The sequence below is a fragment of the Vombatus ursinus genome, unplaced genomic scaffold (assembly GCF_900497805.2).
Source record: "Vombatus ursinus unplaced genomic scaffold, bare-nosed wombat genome assembly UNPS02014801.1, whole genome shotgun sequence".
In the NCBI taxonomy this organism is placed as follows: Eukaryota; Metazoa; Chordata; class Mammalia; order Diprotodontia; family Vombatidae; genus Vombatus; species Vombatus ursinus.
In genome coordinates, this window is record NW_020954579.1 from 14368469 (window position 1) to 14390011 (window position 21543).

A 21543-nucleotide genomic window follows, 5' to 3' on the forward strand; every position below is an offset into this window, starting at 1 on the left:
CCCCTACCTGCTCCATAATGAATATAGAACATGTTAAATAAACATGTCAGAACAGGAAGGACTCTTAGAAAGATTATCTGGTCTAATACTTGTATTATGCAGAGTAAGAAACTGAAGCCCAGAGTTGAGATATAGCCTGCTATTCTTTGTTTTAATGCCTATCTTCATTCTGTGCGGTACATGGGGTGCTCATGGAGGACTAGCACCTCTGGTGTAAAGGCTTGCTGAATCCTTTTCATGGCTGCTTATCCACTTTCGGTGTCCACTTGTCACCCACCTCTCACCTGTGGCTTCAAGAAGCTGTGGCATGGGTAGTAGCCACACCCTGGTAAACCATCTCAGCAGATGGGCTAAACCAGATTGAGGGTAACTGACAGACTTCAACTCACCATCAGTGAACTAGGGAAATGTCTACCCTAAGCATGTCTTCACATCCACTTCACCCAGTGGAATGGGTGGATGAGACAAATTTGTTCTAATGGCCATGAAGGCAGTTGAGCTTAGAGCTTAGAGCTTGGTCAAATTATTTGGTGAGACATCAAAGATGTCAAGGTCATCCACTGTAACCTGGGCCATAGCCAGTCATCTTGACTTTTGTCTTGCCACTGGACTTGGATGATTCTGGAAGAGAAAGTGAGACTGACAACTTTGTGCAACTCTGCCTTCCTTAAATCCAATTCACAAGCAAGTCAAGAGATCATCTATGATGTCATTAGTTCTCTTCAAAAACAAAGGACAAGCTGTGTGACCCTGGGCAAATCACTTAACCCTACTGCCTAACCAAAAACCCTCCCCCCCAAAAACCAAAAAAACAAAGGACAAACAACAACAATCTTCATTCTCTATACAATTGATACTGCTAATAAATTCTTATATGGTCATTAGTAGTGTCTAGTTCAAACCTATGAGTTTGTGGCTTGAAATTGAGAGGGGGGAAGCTAGTCCATAGGAGGAGAAATTTCTTTGGTTCCTAGTCTGGGGTAGAGGCAAGGAGTCCATTTGAGAAAAAGTTTGGTTTGTACAATTTTGGTAATTTATGAGCCTATTTCAGAGTATGCCAACTAGAATACTTTTTACGCTGGAGAAAGAGTTAATAAAGAGCTGAGACTAACAGTGAAAAAAAAGGCGGCTGGGGGGGGCGAAATTGGTGTGGTTTTCACCCATGAACCTTTTGTCATTGCTGCAAGCATGTAGCCTTGCTTGGCATTAGATGACCCCTCATATACACTTTCAGTCTTTGCCTCACATGGAGGATATTCTCCCTTAAACTTTGTGCTGGGCTCTGAGCATGACACAAAGTTATTCAAACTTTAGATAAAACCTAAGACTTATTCCCTTACTTTTGGAACTCTGCTCATATGGGAAGAGGCTAGCATGATTGTAAACCACAGTGTTACATGATAAGGTCATTTACAGAGACATGCAAAATGTCTAAAATTCTGTAGGGAGAAGGGGAGTTCTTGACTGACCAGTAAGGTGTTGTGGAGAAGGGGTGCATTTTAGTTGGGCTTTAAATAATGGGCAGGAATTCAACAGGCAGAGGGGAGGACTTCTAGTCAATTCTTCTGATGTTGACTTCCAGTGTGACCTTGGTCAAATCACTTAACTTTTTTGGGTCTCAGTTTCCTCATTTGTAAAAGGAGACTTCAAGGCGCCTTCCTACTCTAGATCTAGACATATGTCAGTCTTCTATAAAAGATGGATGAAATTCCAGACATAGGGAAAAGCCTGAGATGGTAAAGTACAAAAAAAAGTGATCCTCTACACCAAGTTTATGGGCAAGTCACTTAAGCCTGTTTGCCTCAGTTTCCTCATCTGTAAAATGAGCTGTTGAAGGAAATGGCAAACCACTCCAGTATCTTTGCCAAGAAAACCTCAAAAGGGATCACGAAGACTTGGACATGAATGAAAAAAAACTAAGCAAACAAACTGAAAAAAAGTGAATGAATAATGAATGAATGCTGAAAGCTAGCGCCTGCGTAATTTGGTAAGTAGGAAGAAGGTTGTGAACTTGAAGAGCGCGCCGCCTCTTAGCCTCGAGAAGCTGCAGCAAGTCGGCAAACAGCCCCACTCCTTCGCGGAGGTATCCACCCCATCCCGCTAGATTACGCTCTGACTGCACGGCGCCTGCGCAGAGGTAGCGGCAGTAGCAACAGCATCAGTTCATTGACAGTATTATGCCGCGCCCTCCGCCAACCGGTCCGCCACGATCCCATCAGCCCCGCGCCTTCCGGCTCCCTGAGCATCCGACTCTCGCTCCTCGCCTCCTTTTTCCCGTCTTGCTTTGCGGCACAGCGGCTACATGGCAGCGGAGAAGCAGGTCCCGGGCGGCGGCGGAGGTGGCGGTGGCGGCGGCGGCGGCGGCGGCGGCGGCGGCGGCAGCGGGGGACGCGGCGCCGGGGAGGAGAACAAGGAGAATGAGCTTCCTCCCGCCGGGTCGAAGGGGAACCGACGATTCGGGGACAGCCTGGGCCTGGAGAGTATCCTGGGCGGCGTGGGCTCCGCCGGGCCCGGGCCGCAGTGACGACGTGTCTCTCCGGCGGGCCGGGGGGCGGGGGAGGAGGTGCCGAGGGGAGCCTGGGCTCTACAGGAAGGGCCCGAGGGCCCCTTCGTCTCCCCCCACCCCGGCCTTCCTTTCTGCCGCTACCTCGTCCTCTCTCGATCCGCGATCGTGGGGGTAGGAGATAGATGGAGGCGGGGAGGGGGAGGGGGCGCGCCCTAAAAGGCCCCGTTTTCTCCCCCAGGCCCTGGAGGGGAGCTGTGCCCGCGCGCATACTTTCTTCTTTTTCTGCTCCTCTTCCCACAGAGGAGACGACCACGATGGTTGCAAATCTCTGGCTCCTGAATGTCACCGTTTCAGTCCCTTTGTCATTGAATAGCAAGGCAGGGCTTTTGCCCACCTAGTCGCTGGTTCAGTGAGCCTTGTTCTCAGAGAACTATTTGGACAGTGGGACTTTGTTGGTTTGATTCCTCCTCCGCCGAAATTGGGGCCGATTAGGATACTTTCTAGGGTGTGGTCACCTCTTAACAAATTTTTAAAGCCTTCTAAAGGGATGTTTTGTGTATATTGGGGGTGGAGTGGGGGGGGGAGCTCAGATATGCTTGGCGGAAAAAAATTTTCTGGTTTTCTGTAAAGTGTTAGTTTTGAATTGGTGTATGATATTAGTTTGTAGCCTTTTATAAACTGTTTGAAAGAGAACAATTTCTCTATCATATCCGCTGTGATATGTGAAAGTTGACATATGGTGTGAAGGCACATGTTGGCTCTCTCCTTGTCATATAGTACTGATAGGAAATAAGGCCTTTTCTTCTTTTTTAAATAGTATAGCTGTATATTTACATTAAATGAAAGGTATGTATAGATAGTATTAGGAACTTCAAATTAATTGAATTTGAAGCCAATTAAATCTTCTGATGAGATAAGTATCTTTCTGGTTTTTGTTTTTTTCATTTTTAAGATTGTATTTGGAGTGTTCTTTTATCCATAATCTTTACTTGGATTGTGGGGACTGAGGAAATTTCTTGAAAAATATGAAATAAATGAGACTAGGAAAAAGTTGTCAGGAAGGTCAGTGTATAAACTCAAATATTTGGACATTTTTAACTAAAAAGGATTATTGAGAGAGGCCTTTTTAGAGAGGGAAAATTTGGATGTTGTAGTATTTGTAATGTTATTACTTGAATTAGTTGAGTCTGGTGCAACTTCAAATCTGAGGAAAGTCAGCTTCCCAGTTGAGTAAGAAATGTAAATGAAAGAAGACAAATCATTATAACATAAGGATCAGCTTGAAGAAATTGGATATCTGGGTCCACCTTCAGATTAACGGCAGCAGACAAAACTGGATATTTTATTGGCTATATACTGGCACCTACATTTGGATACCAGGCATCAACCTAATCGATAAATTAATATTTATTAAGTGCCTACTTTTTGTGTCAGTCACTGGACTAAGTGCTGGGGATACAAAAAGAAGCAAAAGACAGTCACTGCCCTCAGGGAGCTTATCATCTAACTGGGGAAACATCATACAAACATGTAGAAAGGAAGCTATATACGAGACAAATAGGAAATAAATAATAGAGAAGACACTGGAATTTAGAGGGGTTAGGGAAGACTTCCTTAGAAGATGGGATTTTAGTTGGGACTTGAAGCCAGAGATATCAGTAATTGGGAACAGTGGATAGAGAACATCCCAGGCATATGGGACATCGAGAGAAAATGTCCACAGCTGAGAGATGTGTTGTTCAGAGAACAGCCAGAAGTCCAATGTCATTAGAGTGTCTGGGAGTAAGGTGTAAGAAGAGAAAGATAGGCGAGGGCTAGGTTATGAAGAGCTTTGAATGTAACAAATAGAGCATTTTGTATTTGCTTCTGGAGGCAGTAGGAAGCCACTGGAGTGTATTAAGTAGGGAAGTGACGTGGTCAGACCTGTGCTTTAGGAAAATCACTTTAGTGGCTGAATGAAGTATGGATTGGAATGGGGAGAGACTTGAGGCAGGCTTACGCCCCAGCAGGCTATTGCATTAAACCAGATGTGAGGAGATGAGGGCTTGTGCTAGAATGGTGGCAGAGTCAGAGAAGGGGACATTCTGGAGGTGTAACGAAGGTGAAATTGCCAAACCTTGGCAGCACCTTGGAAATAGAGATAGTGAGGAATCCAGGATGACTCCTAGGTTGCAAACCTGAGGAACTGGGAGGATACTGTTGCCTTCTACAGTAAAATGGAAGGTAGGGGTAGGAAGTGGAGAGAGGTTTTAGGGGGAAAGATAATGAGTTCTGTATTGGGTGTATAGAGTTGAAGATATCTTCTGGATGCCCAGTTTAAGAAGTCTGGAAAGTAGTTGTTGTTGGAGGAATGGAGGTCAGCAGAGAGTTTGGGGCAGAAAAGGTAGATTTGAGAATCATCAGCATAGAGATAGTAATGAAATCCATAGGAGATGATGAGATCACCCAGTGAAATAGAGAGAAGAAAAGAGGGCCAAAGATAGAACCCTGAGGGATACCTACGGTTAGGGGATGTGATCTGGAAGGAGGATCCAGCAAAGGAGACAGAGGAGGAGTGGTCAAATAGCTAGGTCAACCAGGAGAGAGTGATCAACAGTGTCAAAAGCTGCAGAGAGGTCAAGGAGAATGAGGATTTAGAAAAGCCATTGGATTTGGCAACTAAGAAATCATTAGTAACTTTGGAGAAAGCAGTTTTGGTGGCATGATGAGATTGGGAGCTGAATTGTAAGGAGTCAAAACAGAATGAGAGAGAAAGTGGAGGCACCTATTATAGATGCTTTTTCAAGGAATTTAGCTACAAAGGGCAGAAGAGATATAGAAAGGATCAAGGGAGGGTTTTTTTTTTCCCCAGTATAGGGAGACATAGGCATATTTTTAAGCAGTGGGAAATGAGCCAGTATAGAGGGAAAGATTGAAAATAAGTGAAAGAGTAATCTGCTGGAGGGGATGGGATGGAATTGGATCACTTGAACAACTAGATGGGCTTTGTAAGGAGTAAGCCCACTTCACGTGAAACAGAGGTGAGGGAGGAGATATGGCAGAAGGCATTTGAATGGTAGGACATGAGGAAGAGGGAGTTCATAGAGAATGGCCTCAATTTTTCTGTAAAATATGAGGCAAGGTTCTCAGCTGAGAGAGTTTGTGGAGGGGCAGAGTTTGAAGAGGGATGAAGAGGTTTGGAAGAGCCTTCGTGGAGAGTGGGATAGTGAGTTGATAAAGGAGGTATAGTAGGATTGCCTAGTAGCAGTGAGGGGCCAATTGAGGTTATATAACATAAGCTTGTGGACTCAGAATGATTGCATGATTTTTCTCCACCTCCTTCAGCATCATGTGTGTAGGAGCAAAGGTGAGGAATGGTGGGAGTGATCCAAGGCTGAGGCTTGACTGGGCATAATTGATAATATGTTAAAGAGGCTAGGGATTTAAGAGAGGAAGACAGTGTAGAGTTAAATTGGTTTACCAGGGGTTCAGGAAGGGGAGAAGAGGGGAGATGACCTGGAAAGAACGAATCATTTCCCTGAGCATCTGACCAGCCTGATTTTTTTCCGCGTCTTTAGACTTGCTCTTTGAGACTAGAGTGGATATGCGTGTAGTATTAGAATAGATGTCCTTTTGTATTGGTGAAATATTTTAAATAAGCCCTACCAGTTTTTAGACAATTGTCTAAACTAGAAATTTTCTCCAAGTGGATGGGGTGGAGGGGAGGGGGGCAGTGCCCCAATGAGCTTTTAGGAAATACCAGCCAACTGCCTCAGTGGAGTTCCTTGTTTGTTTGGTAACAAAGGGAATACAAGTGAATAAATAAGTTTCTGTTTTCAGAAGTAACTGCAAAGAGTCAGATATAATAGTAAATATTTAGCTGGGTTCAAATCCCAGCTTTGTTTCTTACTACCTGTATAACCTTGAGCAAGTCACTTAACATTTTGCTCAGTTCTCTCATTTGTAAAATGAAGTTGATCCCTTCCAGTTCTAAGTCCTTAATCCTAATGCACACAGCGCTGGGTCTAAGTGGAAAGTCGGATATGTTTAGGTTTTGTTCAGGGTCCTCTTAAAAGTAATCTTCGGCACAGTGGATAGAGCTCTAGCCTTAGAGTCAGTTCAAATCTGATCTCCGACACTTGACAATTATTAGCTGTGTGACCCTGGGCAAGTCACTTAACCCCAGTTGCCTCACCAAAAAGCAAAAAAAAAAAGTAATCTTCAGTTCTTTGGTGATAAAATATGTAAAAATTGCATATTTAAGCTATTTAACAAAGTGATTGTGTAAAATAAGGAGCTATTTTTAAAGTTACAAAGTAGCATTTCAGTGGTTTAGGAGTGCTAAAGAAGTAAAGCTTTCAGCTTACTCTTGAGTATTAAATTTAAAGAGGATGGACAGAATGGACAAAGTTAATTCATAGTAGGAATATTTAACAAATAATCTGCTGGCCCACTTGTATTCATTATTTTATAGAATCTTTGGGTTGAGAAGGACCCTAGAGATCATCTAGGCTAGACCTGCACAACCTATGGCCCATGGGTCTGCTTACAGCCTGCAGGCACACCAAAGGATTTCAGGCGGCCCTAGAAAAATGTAGAGAATGTTTTCCTCTACATTTTTCTAGGGCCGCCTGAAATCCTTTGTCTGGCTACAGGTTGTACAGGTCTAATCCAGGCCAACTCCTACAAATAAGTGAATTTTCCCATCTTCCTGGGTTCGAATCCTGGCTCCAGTTACCTGTGTGACTTTATTAAAGTCAGTGAACCTCATCAATAAAAGAAAGGGATGAGAGTAGGTGGCTTTTAATGTCCTTTTTGATCTTTGACAAGTGACTTGCCTCTGCTTAACTGCTGAGGTCCCTTCCAGCCTCAAATCTGTGATCCTGTGACTTCCAGTAATAGCAAATTCAGTATCTCATGAGGCACCTCCATTCTATTTTTGAACAGCTCTAATTAAAGTAGATTCAGCAAACTTCTATTAAACATGTACTATATGTATTAGGGTAAAAAAACTAAATATGACTTAGACTCTGTCCACAAGGAGCCTAAAATCTGATGGAGGTAGGAAAAGGGATGGAGACAGGTTCACCACGAACTCGTACAGAGGGGATTGAAAGCATGAAAGAGAAGTCCAAGCAAAGTGAAATGAAAAATCTGAGATAGAAAAGATGATCACATTCTGCTGGGTTGGGGGTACATTGGGGAGTGTTATCTGGTAAGGTCTCATAGAGGATATGGGTACCTCAATTGGGCCTTGAAGGAAGGAACTTCAAATGTAGATGGGGTGGTAAGGTTTAAAAGGCCTTTATGGGTATGGAATGGGCAATGTGACAAAAAAGGATAGAAAAGGAGAGGACATGTCAAGAATGGTGAATTGGTTCAACAAGCTTTACTTGAGTACTTCCTCTGTGTCAGACATTAAGCTAGACATGGGGAGATAGATGAAAACAGTATCCTTGCATTCAAGGAACTTGGTGAGTTTGAAGAAAGCAAAGGATTCTAAGAAGCAGCTATAAGAAGGGAATGCATTGTAGGCATGGGGGTTAGCCAGTGTGAAGGTCTGCAGATGAGATATGGAATATCCTGTTAAGAAGCAGCAAAAACAGCAGTTTGGCTGGAAATAGAATATGTAAAGGAGAGTAATATGAAATCAGTGTAGAAAAGTTGATTGGAACCAGGTTGTGAAAGGCTTTAGAAACCAGTCAGAGGAGTTTGTGTATTATCCTAGTGGAAATAGGGAGTCACTGGAGTTTCTTGGGGGTAGGAAGGAGCGTAGGTAACATGGTCAGGATCATGGTTTAGGAAAATCATTAGTAGCTGTGTGGAGGATTAAAGAGAGGACATAGGTACAGATTCTAATTAAGCTATTGTAGTATAGGTGAGAGGTGATGAGAACCTCAACTAGGGTGGCACCAACTATAAATAGAAGATGGACAGAAATATTGTGAATGTAGACCTCCAAGACATGGCAAATGTATATGCAAGTTAAGGGAATGGAAAGAGTTGAGAATATCAGGTTATAAATTTGGATGACTAGAAGGATGGTAGTTCATTTAATAGAGATAATTAGGAGGAAAAATGGGTTTGGGCGAAAAGATAATGAATTCTGTTTTAGACTTATTGAGTTTGAGATGCCTGTGGTACAGTCTGTTGGAATTGTCCCATTGCTAGTTGATGTGGAACTAGAATTCAGGAGAGAGACTCATTTAAAACCCTATTCTCTGTCTTCCATTGTCAATCCTTATTCCTATTTCTCTCATCCCCACTCCCCCTTCCCCAAAATGTCTCACTCTAAAACTACCCAGCCCTTCCACTGTAGTCTCTGGAATGCCATAGGTAACAAATTTTAATTTTACATCTTTTCCTTTCCCAGTTCCTTTCATCTTCTGGCTCTCATTGAGACCTGCCTCCCTGCTGATGACATGTTCTCCCCAGCTTCCCTTTCTAGCACTAGCTGCACTTTGGCTTATTCTCCCAGTTACTGGTTGAGATGGAGGAGTTAGGATACTTCTTGCTCCCCATTGCCAATTCCAGGTTCTTCCTCTACCACCATCATTTTTTAACTTCTGTTGAGATTTATTCATACCATATCTATCATCCAATCATAGTTCTGGTGGCTGTTGTCTCCAAGACATTTCCCTTCTTTCCTCATTGAGTTCAGGCTCACAGTCTTTATTCTCAACTCTTGCCTTAATACTGGGGGGACTTCACCATACATATTGATACTTCCTCAAACATCCAAATCTCACAGTTCCTAAACGTATTTCACAAAACCTGTTTCTCCACTGCACTTCAGCCACACACACAGATAGTCATACCCTTGATCTTGCCATCTACCATAAATATACCACTTTCATTCTCCTGAATTCTGAAATTCCCTTATCTGATTACAGTCAATTGTTGTTCCACTTCTTCTTGTGCCTTGCAACCCTAGACCCTGTTCTTCATCCACACTGTGGCCCCCACTCCCTTGACCTCTCAGTTCTTTCCCAGAACATCACCTCTGTAGTAGTTACACTGCACCTCCTTTCCCCATCTTGACCTCTTGGTGAACCACTTCAAGTCTACACTGTCCAGTTCTCTTGAGTACCTTGCCTTCTTGTTGTATTGTCGATCTTGCCCTGCAAAACCTAAGCCTTAGATTACTCTAGATTACTCCCACCGTCAGCAGCCTTTGCTCCAATACTACTGTTGAATGAAACTAGAGAAAATCTTGAAACTGTGCTGATTTATCTTTATAGATTCATCTCACATAACCTCCTTACTTTCACACATCCTTAATTAACTCACTATCCGCCTCACCTTAGCAGCTCTTCCAAACGTTTTCATCCCTCCTCGGACATCCTAAGGCTCCCCCTCCTATCATCCTCTCAGCTGAGAACCTTACTTTATATTTTACTGAAGAAATTTGAGGCCGTTCGACAAGAGTTCCCTCTTAGCCCCTCATCACCCAGATGCCTTCTTCCACTGTCTTGTTGGAGTAAAAGAAGTAAAAAATGGCATGAGAGTCATATTCTTTGACTGCAGATCTGTTCCATATTACTTCCATTATTGATTTGAAGTCCTTGTTCCTCTAAAACTGCATAGAATGTCCGATCCCTTTTTTACGTGACTGCCCTTCAGGTGTTCAAAGAAAGCTATCACATCTTCCCTTTGAGCTATTCTTTCAGGTTAAACATCTCCATTTCTCTCAACTGTAGCTCCTGTGACATGGTTTTGAGACCTGAGCTTCATTATCAGTTTTTTAGTGTCTGGATTTCATCAATTTGGGAACACCCACTTTTGAAACACGTTTCATCTCTGTGGAGCAGGAACTCAGGTCTGGAGCAGAGCAAAATAAAGTGACTTGTCCATGGTCATGTGGCTGTTACGTGTCAAGGATAGGACTTTCACCAGTATTGTGCCAAACTGCTTCTTGTCTTTGTTAATATCACTTTTAAGATGTACTAGTACCTAGGGCTTTTAGGGGTAGTCTGACTAACACAGAGTACCAGTGGTATTGTTTTCTCCCTTATTCTGGTTTGAAGCCTAAGGTCTAATAAGCTTTTTTAGTAACTCCTTGTTAAGTCCTATTTAGCTTGCAGACAACTAAAACCTCCAGTTCTTTTTCATATAAAAAATTGACATTTAGATACATTTCTCCCATCTTTTACTTGTTGGTTTAACTTTTTGAACCTAAATGTGGGACATTACACTTTTTCCTTTCTTTGCTTTCTTTGTTCTTTTCTGTGTCTCAAAAAGTGACATATCAAAATGACTATTTAAATGGATTTAAAATAACGGGAACAGATTGTTTGGAATGTATTATTGTAAACTTTTCCTTAATCTTAGCTCCAGTCCTCCAAATTATTAAGGAATCTCAACAGCAACATGGTTTACGGCATGGAGATTTTCAGAGATACAGGTTAGTGTGTAATTATGTTGATAGAAAATGTGTATCACTTTGATATGCCTACATTTATTTTTCAAAATGTGTATTGCACCCCCACAAACAGTTAATTTTGCAAATTAGTCCCTATACCTAAATCTTGCAAAAAGAAGCTTACCTATTCAGTCTGATGGAATTATAGATTTCATTTGTGAGGATATTTCCTAAAATTAAAACAGCTGCAGTAATAATACATTTATATATTTTTTCATGGTTAGTGAGGTATTAGTATCCCCTTTTTATAGATGACAAAAGAGAGGCTCAGAGATTAACTTGTTATACAGTATGTATACTGCAATCCAGATTCAGTACCTAAGTTCAGTACTCTGTCCACCATATTGCACTTACCTCCAGTTGCTGAATTGACAAGATTATAACCTCAGGTTATTTTTAGTAAACTGTAGGGCTTTGGAGTATTTTGAATATTGTACAAGAGGGCAAATGTTAGGGGTGTCATCAAAGTTTATTTGTAGCAAAACTCGAATGTTGTCCTTTTTGGAAAATAAATCAGAATGTAAATAATAATATTCTATATAACAAGTTCATATTGTGTAAGACAGTATGATACTTTGGAATCATAAGTATCAATCAATTTGATTAGCAAGTATAAGGTGTCCCAAAAAACCTTAGTGCAGTTTTAAGCTTAGTCAAGCATTTTGGGACACCTTGTATCAAATGCTCTGAGCATATGTAAAAAATTATGTAGATGTAAGGTAATGGGCTTTCAGTTTTGGTAAGAGAAATGAACAAAAATTCCTAACTGACCTCTAATCCATTCCATTTATTCTGATAATACTTGCTGATTATTGAGGATTAACGGGATATTTTTAGTTAACTGCTGACTTCTTTACATAACACATTCTTCAAAGTCAAGACTCATTTGTGGACATATATGAACAGTCATGGATGTATGTTTTAGTCTGGATCTGTATTTTATAGTGGTGATACATTGGTTGTGTTTGTACTGTTATCAGTTTCATTTTTATTTTGGAAACTGAGAAAATATATTAAAATTTGCCTTACAGCATTATGTTAACTAGATATCTCTTAATAACTGGCAAAGATTATGTATTTAAAGATTTTATATTTTAGAGACAGTATGGCAGAGTGGATAGAGTGCTGATCTTGAAGTCAGGAAGGCCTGGGTTTAAATCATGACTCAAACATTTACTTAGTCATGTGACTCAGAGCAAGTCATTTAGCTTCTTTGAACCTCAGTTTCCTCATCTGTAAAATTGATATCAGTAGTACCTACGTCATAGAGTTGTTGTGAGGATAAAATGAGATAATGTATGTAAAGTGCCTTGCACACTGTAAAGCAGTATATAAATGCAAGCTATTATGTTAAAAAGGCAAATTATAAGTAAACATATTTCCTCTGAGTGCTTGAAATTCTGTTTGGTATTTATAAGTTGCCTTATGTTGTTATGTGTCTATGCTTTGTTTTCTCTATTACATATAAGATCTTTGAGGGCAAGACTGTTGTATATTTTTTTGTATGTCACACAACATGTAGCTAAGTGCCTTGTATAATTTAATAAATGTTGAATTAGTTTTGGTCGATATATAGTAAGTATAGTAATGATTTCACATAAAATGGTTTAGCCCTATTCCCTGACCATGTGAGAATACTGTTACTGCTATAAAACCAAACAGAAACTGTGCTGTCGTTTTGTTTGACTCTGATTGAGTCTTTGTCATTATTTGTAGGGGCTATTGTTCCCGTAGGCAAAGACGGCTCCGAAAAACACTCAACTTTAAGATGGGGAATAGACACAAATTCACAGGAAAAAAAGTAACTGAAGAGCTTCTGTCTGACAACAGGTATTAAGTGTTTTGGAATTCATTACTGCTTTCTAAATAATTATTTAGAATTGACATGGTGGATGGTTAGTATTTGTCAGGCTTTGGGGAACCTAGTCCTTTATTAGTTAAGATTCTAATAAGAGGCCAAAGCTTAACTACTTATTCAAGGACAAAATAAGTTCAAACTCTTCTGATTTATTTAGAGGATGTTATGTATGTTAGTACTTTTTGAACTTCCATAAGTTGGCCAGTACTATGCTAGACACAAAATAGAAATCCTTGCTTTTGGACGGCCTACAGTCTAGGTGAAGAGGTAGCATTAAGCCATGTGAAGTAGAGAACAAAACATTAAGTAATGAAGTGCTAGATTGAATATTACTGACTAAGTATTGTAGGAATTCAAAGAAAGAAGTGAAATGTGAGTTGTACTAGCCAGAGGTTTTATGCTTGATGTTGACTGATGGCTGGAAATTAGGATAAGGGAGAGAATATTCTCTAACAGGGTAACAGCATGAACAAAGTCATGGAAGTAGGTTTAAATATAGTATGTAAGAATGCACTGTGAGGAGACTCATCTTAAAAGGGAATATTGAGTAATAGTGGAATATGTTGAATTAAGTAGGATAATAAACTGGAAGACTTTGAAAGCTAGAAACAGGAAGGTTTACTTGATATGCTTGGAAATAGGATACCATTATAGACTCTTTTATTTTAAAGATTTTTTTTTAGGCTTTACTTATTTTAAAATTTTTATTGAAGCCTTTTGTTTTTACATCAGTTATTTATTTATTTCTTTATGGCAAGTCGTTCAGGGTTAAGTGACTTAGCCAGGGTCACACGCTAGTGAGTATCATGTGTCTGAGGCCGGGAACTCAGGTCCTCCTAACCTCAGGGCCAGTGCTCTATCCACTGGCCACCTAGCTGCCACATCGGTTATTTCTGTGTTTACAACTCGCAACCCTAGGAATCGAACACTCCCTTGTAACAAAGAAAAGCATTTAAACAAAAACAACCCCCATAGTGACTGTATCTGACATTTGGCCACTCTATTCTCTGGGACCCTTACTGGTTTTCATTTACACAAGAGTTCAGCTTCCTTTTAGTCCTGTTGTTCTGGTTCTGCTTATTTCGCACGAATCTTCTCATATTTATTACTTCTTACTGCACAATAATATCACGTGGCCATTAGAGGTGTTTTAAGGAAGATTAATTTGGCTGAGGATGGTTTGGAAAGATGAATAAGAAGTCGGAATGGCTGGCCAGGAGGTGTGGGCAGTGGTGGAGAGGAATATAGAGGAAGAAACAGATACAAATATTAAAGAAGAATTGATAACACTTGGTGACAGAGTAGACACAAAGATGAATTTCCTTTTTAGAACTCTGGGGCAATGAATGTTTTTAAGTTCCTCTTACCGCCAACGTGTCTCTGAAAGTAGCTCAAGGAAGTCTTCACAATCATGCTGACATTACAAATTCACGTTATTCAACCTGAACTGGGCCTTTAGTGCAGCAGGGCAGTGCTTTTTATTCCTCCCTAATTGATTTCCTGTCTCATTTCCCAAAGAAGCTATTCCAGACCTTTTCTACTCTCCCATGCCTCTTCTTCATCCCCCAGCTGAGGACTTGCCTCTTATTTTATTGAAAAAACTGAGACTGTTCCACTGTGCTTCCTCTGATCCCGTTCTCTTCATTTCAGAACCTCTTGACATCATCACCTGTTTTCTCCTCCTCTTCCCCTCTGTGACAAAGGGGTAGTCTTCCTCCTTAACAAGGTCAACCTCTATACATGTACATGTGATCCCATCCCCTCCTATCTTTTCCAGCAGATTATACCCTTACTCTTCTATCTCTTCTTTCAAGGCTTCAATCTTTCCCTATTTACTGGTTCTTTCCCTGCTACCTTTAAAGAGGTCCAGTCTTCACCTATCCTTAAAAAAAACCCTTACACTACACCCCACCATTCCCTCAAGCTAACATCTTTTATCTCTTCTCTCTTTCTTAACCAGATTTCTTTTTTAAAAAACTATCTACACTCCCAAGTATACTTCCTCTCCTTTCACTCCTTAAAACCCTTTGCCATCTGGTTTCCAGTCTTATCACTCAAGTGAAACTGCCCTCTCCAAATTTACCAATAATCTCTTAAAATGCCAGATCTGATGGTCTTTTCTCATCTCAGTCTCTCTTGATCTATCTGTTGCATTTGACACTCTTGTCTACCTTTTGCCCTTGGATGCTACTTTCTCTCTGTGTTTTTATGACACTAAGTCTCTCCTGATTCTCCTTCTACGATCATCTGTGTTATTCCGCCAATTGTGGGTGTTTTCCAAGATTCTGTTCTAGGCTTGCTTTTTGCTCTGTATGCTCTCTTTTGTTAGCCTCATTAGCTCTCATGTTTAATTATCATTGCTATTCATTGACTTACAGCTCTATATATTGTAGCCCCAATCTGTCCCTGGAGCTGCAGTCCTACCTCCCCAGCTGCCTTTTAACATTTCAGACTTGATATTTTAGAGACATCTTAAACTCAACGTATTTAAAACTGAACTCATTATCTTTCCCCCAACCTTCCCTTTTCCTAAACTTCCGTCTTTCTGTCAAAGGTATTAACATCCTTCCAGTCTCCCAGATTTATAAACTTGGCATTATCTTGGACTCCTCAATTTTCCTTATGTCAAATCATCTGCCAAATTTTGCTGTTTCTACCTCTACAACATCTCTTGCATCTCATTCCTTTCCAGTCACACAACTATCATCTGAGTTTAGGCCCTCATCACCTCTTGATTAGATTATTGCAATAGACTCCTATTTGTCTCCCTGCCCCATTCCAGTCTATCTTATACGTTGTGGCCTAAATAATTTTCCTTAAGTCTATATCTGACCATATGATTCTTCTATTTTTTCCTGTAGGCAACTCCAGTAGCTTCTATGTCTCTAAGATAAAATATAAGCTCATTTTCGCTTTCAGAGCACTTTACAACCTTGCCCAAACCTGTCTCCACTTTCCCTCTTATAGTCTGTGATCCAGCCAAGTTGGCCTCCTCTGTGTTTCTTACACATGACACTCCATGTCCCATCTCTGTGCTTTTGTTTGACTGTCCAACATGCCTGGAACCTTCCCCTTTCTTACTTCTGCCTCATAGAGTCCCTTTCTTCCTTTAAGAAAGAACTCAGTCACCGTCCTCTGCATAAAACCTTTCCTGATCTCCCCAGCTGCTGTTGCCTTCCTTCCCAAATTACCCTGTTTAACCACTTTGTGTATACTTATATTTATTCACTGTATATATGTACACTCACATTATGTATGTATATGTGTATATATGTTTGTTTATACTCTATATATGGGAATAGGGATTATTTCATTCTTGATATTGTATCCCCAGCATCTAACACAGTGCCTGGTATAGAGACAGCACTTAATAAGCACTTGTTGATTGGTTGATTTTTGAACATATTGTTTCTCCCATCTTATCTATTCTTCCTCATGTTATCCATTCTTTTTTTTTTTTTTTGGCTAGGCAATTGGGGTTAAGTGACTTGCCCAGGGTCATCCAGCTAGTAAGTGTTAAGTGTCTGAGTCTGGATTTGAACTCTGGTCCTCCTGACTCCAGAACTGGTGCTTTATTCACTGCACCACCTAGTTGCCCCTATCATCTTATCCATTCTTATTGCTGTAGATGCAAACTGTATGCCATATTATTTCCTCCTAAACCTCTGTCAGCTAGGTGGTGAAGTGGGTAGAGTGCCTAGCCTGGATTCAGGAACACTTGAATTCAGATCTGGCCTCAGACACTTAGTTGTGTGACTCTGGGCAATTGACTTAAGCCTGTTTGCCTCAGTTTCCTCATCTATAAAATGAGCTGGAAAAGGAAATGGAAAACAACTCCAGTATCTGCCAAGAAAGCTCCAAATGGGGTCACAGAGAGTCAGACACAATTGAAAAACGACTCAACAACAGCAGCAAACCTGTGTCCCTTTTCTGATCAGCCCCTGTAATATGGAAACTCTTCCTCTATCCTCAGCAAGTTCCCCTTTATCTTTTTTACCTTCTTATTTCAATGAAAACCTGGTTTTCCCCTAGGCAAAATGCTTTAGGACCTACTTCATTGGAGATATCTTCATCTGCTTCTGCAGACTTAGATGGAGGGGATTAACCTACTTCCCTGCTCCTCATTGTCACTTCCACACCATCATTCTTCAATAACCTTTCTTCTCTGAACGAAATCCATCTCTCCCATCTTATTGTTATCAACTACTGATCTCTAGATTATTCTCCCAGTTTTCTGAATGAATTTAGTACCTGACGTAGTCCTCTCTGTTCTGCCCCTTCTGTCATCCTTAAGGATTTCAGTATTTGTGTTGTTGACTCTCTCTAAAATCCTGATCAGTACAGTTATTCAAATTCCAACTCCACGTGCTTCTTCATTCAACTTCATTTACATGTCAGCATGATCACACCTTGGACCTTACCATTTCATAGTATACCACTTCTGAAAATTTTGAGAATTTTGAAATTCTACTCTCTAACCACAACTGCCTGTCCTATCTCTCATTCACTCATGCTAAACCTAATAGGTGCCTGTATCAGGACCTACTGTCTTTTGACTCATTCCCTACTTTTCTAGTCTTTTCCTTCCTTTTGACTCCATTCCTTATTTAGCCTTGACTATGAAATCTAGTACTCTACTGTTTCACTAGTTCACACCTTAGAATTACTCTGTTCTCACTCACTGTGTTCCCTTGCTTTCCTCATTCCTGGGTAATAGCTCTTATCCAGTTTCTTCAGTTCTCATAAACTGCTGAGTAATTCTACAGAAAGTCATGAAATCAGGCTGCTTTCACTCACTATAAATTTATGGTAGATAATGTCACTTGGGCTATTACTGTTCTTCAGCAACCCATCAAGTACTCTCCAGCTCATTACATAACAGTGATTGTTTCAGACTTTATGCTCTTATAAAGTCTGCAGCCCCACTGCTCCACCACTTACAACTTTGGTTTCTATTCCACTAGGTTAAGACCGGAATCTAAAGGGAGCTCCCTCAGATCCTCCCATCCTTAAAAATTTTCAGCAGCATTACTCACTTACTTCTCTGTTGCAGTCATAGAAGAATCAATGTCCCTTTTCTTCCATAAAGCTAATTCATTTACCCTTGTCTTTAATCTCTTCTCTTTATACATCTGAAAGGACCTTGTTCTAGCAGTTGTTCCTTCTTACACATCTTGCTCCAATTACATGGTTAACAAAATAGCCCTTCTTTAGACCTCTCACCCTTTCTTCTTGTACTGAATCCCTGGCCAACTTCCAATCCATACTTCATAATGTAATCAGCCTTATCTTTTTTATGCAAATCATTTAACCTCATTAGGCCTCTGTTTCTTATATAAAATGAAAGACTCTAGACTCTTTGATCTGGTTGTGCTATTCCGGCTCAAAAACCTTTATTGATTCCCTGTTGTCTACTGAGTAAAGGTTACCCTTGCCAAGTATTCAAGTCCCTCCACAATCTGCCATCAGCTTTATTTTCTTCATACTGTTTTCCATCTTGAACTCCAAGATCTTGATAGTGTGAACTCCTCTGTACTTCCAGACATGTTCTGCATATTCCTGCCTCCATATGTTTGCCCTCAATGTTTCCTCTGGCTGGAATGTTTTTCCTTTTCTTCTACTTTGCCTATTGAATTCCTGTCTAGCCTTCAAGCTCAACTCAAACACAGCCTCTTCTGTGAACCTTTCTCCCTTTGTGACATCAGGTAGCAATTGTACATCTCTAATGGATTTGTGTTTTATTTTGTATTATAATATCTTTGTGTCTGTCTGCTAGACTATAAGCTACGTAAGTCAAGTCAGCAAGCATTTATTAAGTTCCTAATGTGTGCTAAGTGTTCGTGATACCACGGGGGTTGGGGGGGGGGGCAAAAAACCAGTCCCTGTTTTCAAGGACTTAACAATCCAGTGGGAGAGGTAGCATGCCAAAAACTATGTACAAACAATATATAGACAGGATAAATTGGATTTAGTCTTACAGGGAAGGCACTGTCCTGTCTTAAGTTTTGTATGTTTCTCTTGGCTAGCAGAGTGCTCTGTTCACATATTAGGTACTTGATAAATAATTGCTTGCTAAGTTGTGTGAGGGAGAGCTGGGTTATTTAGAGAGGATAAATTTTTGAGTGGATTGTAGTAATATCACTGGAGAAAAGTTCGGAGAAAGTTAGTTTGAGGGTAAAGAAGATTTGCATTTGGGTTATGTTGTATTTGTCCCAAAGAAAATTTCTAGTAAGGTAGATGAAGAGATCTAGCTGAAGCATGTAAAGTCAGGACTAGTGAAATTTGGCAGTCAGTACTTGTTTGAAATTATAAGGGTAGATGAATTTCTTGAGGGAGAAGTATAAAGATCTGAGAAGGGGACTTTGGGGAAATGTATTTAAACCTGATGTTCATGCCCTATTTTCTCCTTCATTTCCCTTTTTTTCCTCCTTAACAACTCTCTCTCCTTGTCTCTTCTGTCTAGATACTTGCTTTTGATTTTGATGGATGCTGAAAGAGCCTGGAGCTATGCCATGCAACTTAAACAAGAAGCAAATACTGAACCTCGAAAACGGTTTCATTTGTTATCTCGACTTCGAAAAGCTGTGAAGCATGCTGAGGAGTTGGAACGTTTGTGTGAGAGTAATAGGGTGGATGCCAAGACTAAACTTGAGGCTCAGGTTAATGTCAGCGTGAAGTTTTGCTTTATTGAGTAGAGGAGAGGATAACTGTTGGTTTGGGTTGTTTTGGTTTTTACTGAATAGAGTTTCACATGTTATAAACTTTAAACCATAGAACTATAAAACTATATGTTACAAACTCTAAACTAAAACATTTAGGATTAAACTAATTGTTCTGACTTTTTTAGAAGGTATTAATTGGAGTTTCTTGGGTTTTTGATAATAACTTAAGTAACTGACTTTTCAGAGGTAGTGCCTTCTTTTCATTTGGTTATAGGAAGCTTTTTTCTTTTAGCGTTCTGACAGGTCAATAAGAAATAACCATATATGAGGGTACTTTTTCTTTTTTTTGAGAGAGAAAGAGGATGAACATTTCTATTTCATGGTTATTTTAAAATGACCACAAAATAACGTTTGATCTCATTTGAGCCAGTTAGTTGTAAGGTAAATTTTTCTTAAAGTTTCCCATTAATACAACAGAATTGCTAAATTGGAAAATAAATACCATGCAATTATGACATGTTCTAGGTTTCATAATCTCTTTGGATTAGATTATTGTTTTTAGTAAAGAATGAGTGATGAATATCAATTTTTGTACTAATAAGTAAATAGGCAGACATTCGTTTCCAACACTTGATTTTGTGAAGCATTTTGATTAAGTTAAACTTTATTCCCTGCAAACTTTTAGGCTTACATGGCTTACCTAACAGGAATGCTACGCTTTGAACATCAGGAGTGGAAGGCAGCAATGGAGGCTTTTAACAAATGCAAGTGAGTCTTCCTTTCCTCAAGCTGTTTTGGTTTTAGTTGGTTATAATTAAATTTAATACATAATTTCTTATCTAGTTCTGTGCTTGGTTCTATAGCTGTTGGAATAGTTCCTTTTCTTTGATTTTATAGTACATTCATTGTGGGAGTGAGCAACCTACAGCTGTTATAGCACCCTATAAAGAAGAAATGGAGTAAAGAATGCCATCAGAGAAATGTATATTCAAAAAAGATAGGATGGCTGTATTGGCAAGAGCAAGGGACAGCCTCTGGACAGTAATGTTTTTTATTAGTATCCTTGTGATGTCAGGAGAAGGTGGGGAAGGAAGGCCTCTAGCACATTAGATTCACTCTCTGTAGTGACCTTCTGGGAGGACATGGTCACAGGTTGTGGTTGTATAGGAAGGGCTGGAATGGATAGGTTGTAAGCATTGGAGGGAACATCCATTTTGATGAGCTCACAGATCATTTTGAATACAGCATACTAATTTTGCTGTGTTGTTGCAAAAACTTCTGCCATGAATTAATAGCTTTCTAAAAAGATTTCTATAGTTTTCAACCTCTATCCTAGCCATGATTTTTTTTTCAGCATAAGACTGATAGCAGTCATTTAAATATGACTTTCCCCTTTTCCCCAGAACCATCTATGAAAAGCTTGCTAGTGCTTTTACTGAGGAACAGGCTGTATTATATAATCAGCGAGTGGAAGAGATTTCACCCAACATACGCTATTGTGCCTACAATATTGGTAAGCAAAGTATTAAAATAAGACCACCTATTTTAACTTTAGGCTCATCAGCAAGAATAGTAGTCGTTCAGTCCCATTGGTGTTTAGAATTTACTTAAACTTTTCCCTTCAGCATTGGCATATTATAATTCCAACATAAATGTAGAAGTCAGCTATGTTAGTGGATACAGAAGAAAACTTCATTTTCTTTCTTGCTACACTTTTATACCATCTTGAATAATGTCCTTGCACTGCATGATTCATCCATTTTTTAAGAGTAACTGATTATCTCATTCCAGTTCATGCTTTATAAAAGAATAAGCCTTTGGATCATTGGTTAGTCTTATTACTTGAAACATTTAAATGTGTTTAATCTCTACTGGAGCTTGTATAAAATCCTTTTAAAGTCTGTTTGAATCTAGAGAGTCATTGAAACCATTGAGTAGAATTTTAGCGATCTTCAGTTCTTTCTTTCTCTTAGGGGACCAGTCAGCTATTAGCGAATTGATGCAGATGAGGCTGAGATCTGGTGGCACTGAGGGTCTTTTGGCTGAGAAATTGGAGGTAATTCACTATGTATATTTTTTTAATGTTTAAGGCTTTCATAAGCTAAGTGCTTTGTGA

At 39.9% G+C, this 21543-nt stretch overlaps 1 protein-coding gene across 1 annotated transcript in view; it reads left to right on the forward strand.

Moving 5' to 3' along the window:
- Positions 1–2302: 2302 nt before the first annotated feature.
- Positions 2303–21543, forward strand: part of SRP68 (signal recognition particle 68) — a 59645-nt gene continuing 40404 nt past the window's right edge. Inside the window, exons 1-7 of the mRNA XM_027872937.1 lie at positions 2303–2480; positions 10823–10889; positions 12624–12737; positions 19229–19424; positions 20113–20195; positions 20831–20940; positions 21401–21483. Coding sequence (XP_027728738.1) covers positions 2303–2480; positions 10823–10889; positions 12624–12737; positions 19229–19424; positions 20113–20195; positions 20831–20940; positions 21401–21483 — 831 coding nt within the window. The remainder of the gene's footprint in view (positions 2481–10822; positions 10890–12623; positions 12738–19228; positions 19425–20112; positions 20196–20830; positions 20941–21400; positions 21484–21543) is intronic.